Below are 3,853 nucleotides of genomic sequence, written 5' to 3'. Positions count from 1 at the left end.
TGCAGTATGTCTACATAATGCAATGTTTTGCAGCCATTACAAATGGTGTGTATGAGAAAAGGACAGCATTGATCCCAGGAAGGGCAAGGCGGGAGGGGGCTCTGGGGATAGAAAATTAAGTGACAAAGGCCAGCAATGGCAGTGAGACTTATCACTTTATCCCTCTGCAACTCTTCCTAGTTTTCACCTCTATGAATTCATTTCTTATTCAACACTGTGAAAATAAACATAGTAAATAATGTTAAACAAGAAACAATTATAAATATGTAAAGCATTAATATATAAAGTATTTGTGGTTTCCCCCAAAATATTCAACCTCCCTATACTTTTATGAGGATCCTTATTTAATTTTTTTCCAAGGGTAGAGGATTTTAAAAATTTTATTAAGGATTTTTTTCTTTTACTTAAAGTAAGGAAAATAGCAAAATAAAATCCTATATATTCATCATCCAATCAATCTTGTTTTGTCAATATTCCCATTGACACTCCACCCTCATGCTGGATTACTTTTTTTCCCCCTTCTATGTGATTTTTATTAGGGGATGGAGGTGAACATGGGGGCATTATTAAGTTCTCAGCACAGGAGCCAGGGTATAGGAAATTTTGGAGCCTCCTCCTGGGGCACAGCCACAGAGGAGGGGGCAGCTCTTCTGGTACTCAAGAGAAAGTAGTTAGTTTTAAGCCATTCTTTCACTTTATTGTAAGTCTCCATAAACCAGTTCCTGATCTTCGCAGAAATGTCACTCAGCTTGATGCTCTCAATGGCCTCCCATGCCTTGTCCTCCAGGTGTTACCAAACTCCTTCAGCTTATCTGGGATGCACTCCAAAGTTCTGGTTATTTGTGAGGCCACCTGGGCCAAGGCTGGGCCTTCCAAAACCATCCACAGAACCACCGCCACAACCGGGAGCAACAGGATGAGCCTCATGGTTAGGTCCAAGGGAGAATCTGGTTCAGTCTCAGGACAGCACGGGGTTACACTGGATTACTTTAATGTAAATTGCAGGCATTGTAGCATTTTATCTGTAAACATTTCTCATGTATCTTCAAAAGATAAAGGACTCCCCAAAATAATTATACTACTATAGTTATGTATAAAATGTTTGCAAATTGATATTGTCAAATATCCAGATGATGTTCACATTTTCTCAACTGTCTTAATCATATCTTTTTTAAAAAGACTTTATTTGCAAGAGAGTGAGAGGACAAGCGGGGGTGGGGGGAGATAAACAGACTCCCCTGCTGAGTATGAGGGGACATGGTCTCAATCCCAGGACCCCGAGATCACAACCAGAACCAAAGTCAGATGGTCAACCAACCGAGCCACCCAGGTATCTTTTACATTAGTTTCAGGTATACAACATAGTGATTTGACAAATCTATATGTTACCTGATGCTTGCCACGGTATGTATAGTTACCATCTGTCGCCATATAACCTTATTACAATATTATTGACTATATTCTTTATGCTGTACTTTTTATCCTTGTGACTTATTTTACAACCAAAAGTTTGTAACCCTTAATCCCTTTTTCCTATTTTACCCATCTCTTCCTCTGCCCTCCCCTCTGGCAACCACCAGTTAGTTCTTTGTTTTTATGAGTCTGTTCTAAATTTAGGTTTGTTCATTTGTTTTGTTTTCATGCATTCCACATATAAATGAAATCATATGGCATTTTCTTTATCTTATTTCACTTAGCATAAAACTCTCTAGGTCATCTATGTTGTCATAAATGACAAGATTTTGTTCATTTTTATGGCTGAGTAATATTCCATTATGTGTATGCATAAATAAATATGTATATCTTAGACATTTTTGACAATTTTTTTAAGATTTTTTTTTGAGAGAGAGAGCATGAGTGGGAGGGGCAGAGGGAGATTAGAATACTTTGATACTCATTTGGAGAAAAAAAGAAAAGAATCCCAATCTCTATGTCACATCACACAAATTAATCTGGGAAAGATCATAAATCTGCACATAAGAGCTAAAACTATAAAGGTTTAAGAAGAAAATACAGGAGAATACTTTCATGGTCTAGGAGAAGGCAAAGATTTCTTATACAGGTCACTGAGAGCAAAAAAATATAAAAGCAGTTTCCAATGTTAAAAACTCATGCTCATCCAAAGATACCATTATGAAAATGAATAGGCAAATTATCCATGGGAGGGGCGCCTGGGTGATTGGTCAGTTAAGTCTCTGTCTTTTGATCTCAGCTTAGATCTTGATCTCAGGGTGGTGAGTTTGAGCATCGTGCTGGTGCTCAGATTATCCATGGGAAAGAATAATCATAAAGCACATATATTATAAAGAATTTCTTGGGCAGCCTGGGTGGCTCCACGGTTTAGCACTGCCTTCAGCCCAGGGCCTGATCCTGGAGACCTGGGATCGAGTCCCATGTCGGGCTCCCTGCATGGAGCCTGCTCCTCCTCCCTCAGTCTGTGTCTCTGCCTCTATCTGTGCGTCTCTCATGAATAAATAAATAAAATCTCAAAAAAAAAAAAAAATACAATCCAGTAGGGATACCTGGCTGGCTCTGTCACTAGAGCATCAGACTCTAGACCTCAGAGCTTGAGTTCAAGCTCCATATCGCGCATAGAGCTTGCTTAAAAGAATGCTTTTTAAAGCAATAAATAAAAGATGACCTAATAAATTGGAGATATTTGTGCTATAGTACTCTCAGAAAATGTATCACCCCTGAGACAGAAAGATATTCTAGTATCTTTTTTTAAAAAGATTTTATTTATTTATTCATGAGAGACACAGAGAGAGGCAGAGACACAGGCAGAGGGAGAAGTAGGCTCCCTGCGGGGGGCCTGATGTAGGACTTGATCCTAGGACCCCGGGATTACACCCTGAGCTGAAGGCAGATGCTCAACCACTGAGCCACCAGGTGTCCCGACATTCTAATATCTTTTATGACACACAAAGATAGTATTTATTCTAGTAAAGCATGAGTCTTCTTCTCTAAGACTAAAATGAAGTAATATAGGAATAGGGTGGAAGATGTTCTCCTTTCCAGACAACATTCATGCTTAACATATGGGAGAGAATTAGTCCTGGAAAAACCTAACTGAAGTAAAATAATTTTTTTGAGTCCTGAGATAACACACTACAAATATTGAGGACATATACATTAAAAAAAATCCATACCTAACTCTATGAATTCAAAGTACTATAGATACCAATTCTCTTCCCCACGTATCAACCATAGTAAGTACATGCCAACAGCAGCCAATGCTTGCAGATACAAATTGCAAAGTACAAATTGCAATCTACTTTCTCGGGAGTAGATTATTGCAAGCCTACGTGAAATTTAGGATTAAAATTAAATTAAATGTATTCACTTTGGGAGAGATGTAAATCATGGGATTTCCATAAATCTCATAAATAGTGATTGTGTAAAGTAGAAGCTTTTGGCTTACTAAAATAATTTTGATGTTTAAAATCTTAATTACTGTTGCAAAAATGTCATGGTTTATGCTAATATTAAAAGTAGTCCTAGGGGGCGCCTGGGTGGCTCAATTGGTTGAGCGGCTGCCTTTGGCTCAGGTCGTGATCCCAGGATCCCAGGTTCCAGTTCCACATCAGGCTTCCCCCGGGGACCCTGCCTCTCTCTGTGTGTCTCTCATGAATAAATAAATAAAATCTTACGGCAGCCCCGGTGGCTCAGCGGTTTAGCGCCGCCTTCAGCCCAGGGTCTGATCCTGGAGACCCAGGATCGAGTACCACGTCGGGCTCCCTGCATGGAGCCTGCTTCTCCCTCTGCCTGTGTCTCTGCCTCTCTCTTTCTCTCTATCACGAATAAGTAAATAAAATCTTTAAATAAATAAATAAAATCTTTTTTTTTTAAAAAA

The 3,853-nt window shown here is 39.1% G+C and overlaps 1 protein-coding gene across 1 annotated transcript; it reads right to left on the bottom strand.

Moving 5' to 3' along the window:
* Window positions 1-574: 574 nt before the first annotated feature.
* On the bottom strand, window positions 575-927 carry LOC121486318 (apolipoprotein C-I-like). The gene is given in 2 exon segments (XM_041747191.1): window positions 575-786; window positions 789-927. Coding segments are annotated over 2 exon segments (351 nt in total).
* Window positions 928-3,853: the final 2,926 nt, after the last annotated feature.

This window comes from Vulpes lagopus, chromosome 1, assembly GCF_018345385.1.
Source record: "Vulpes lagopus strain Blue_001 chromosome 1, ASM1834538v1, whole genome shotgun sequence".
Taxonomy (NCBI): domain Eukaryota; kingdom Metazoa; phylum Chordata; class Mammalia; order Carnivora; family Canidae; genus Vulpes; species Vulpes lagopus.
The sequence above is the reverse complement of the archived record's forward strand: the minus strand, read 5'-3'. Positions and strand labels throughout refer to the sequence as shown.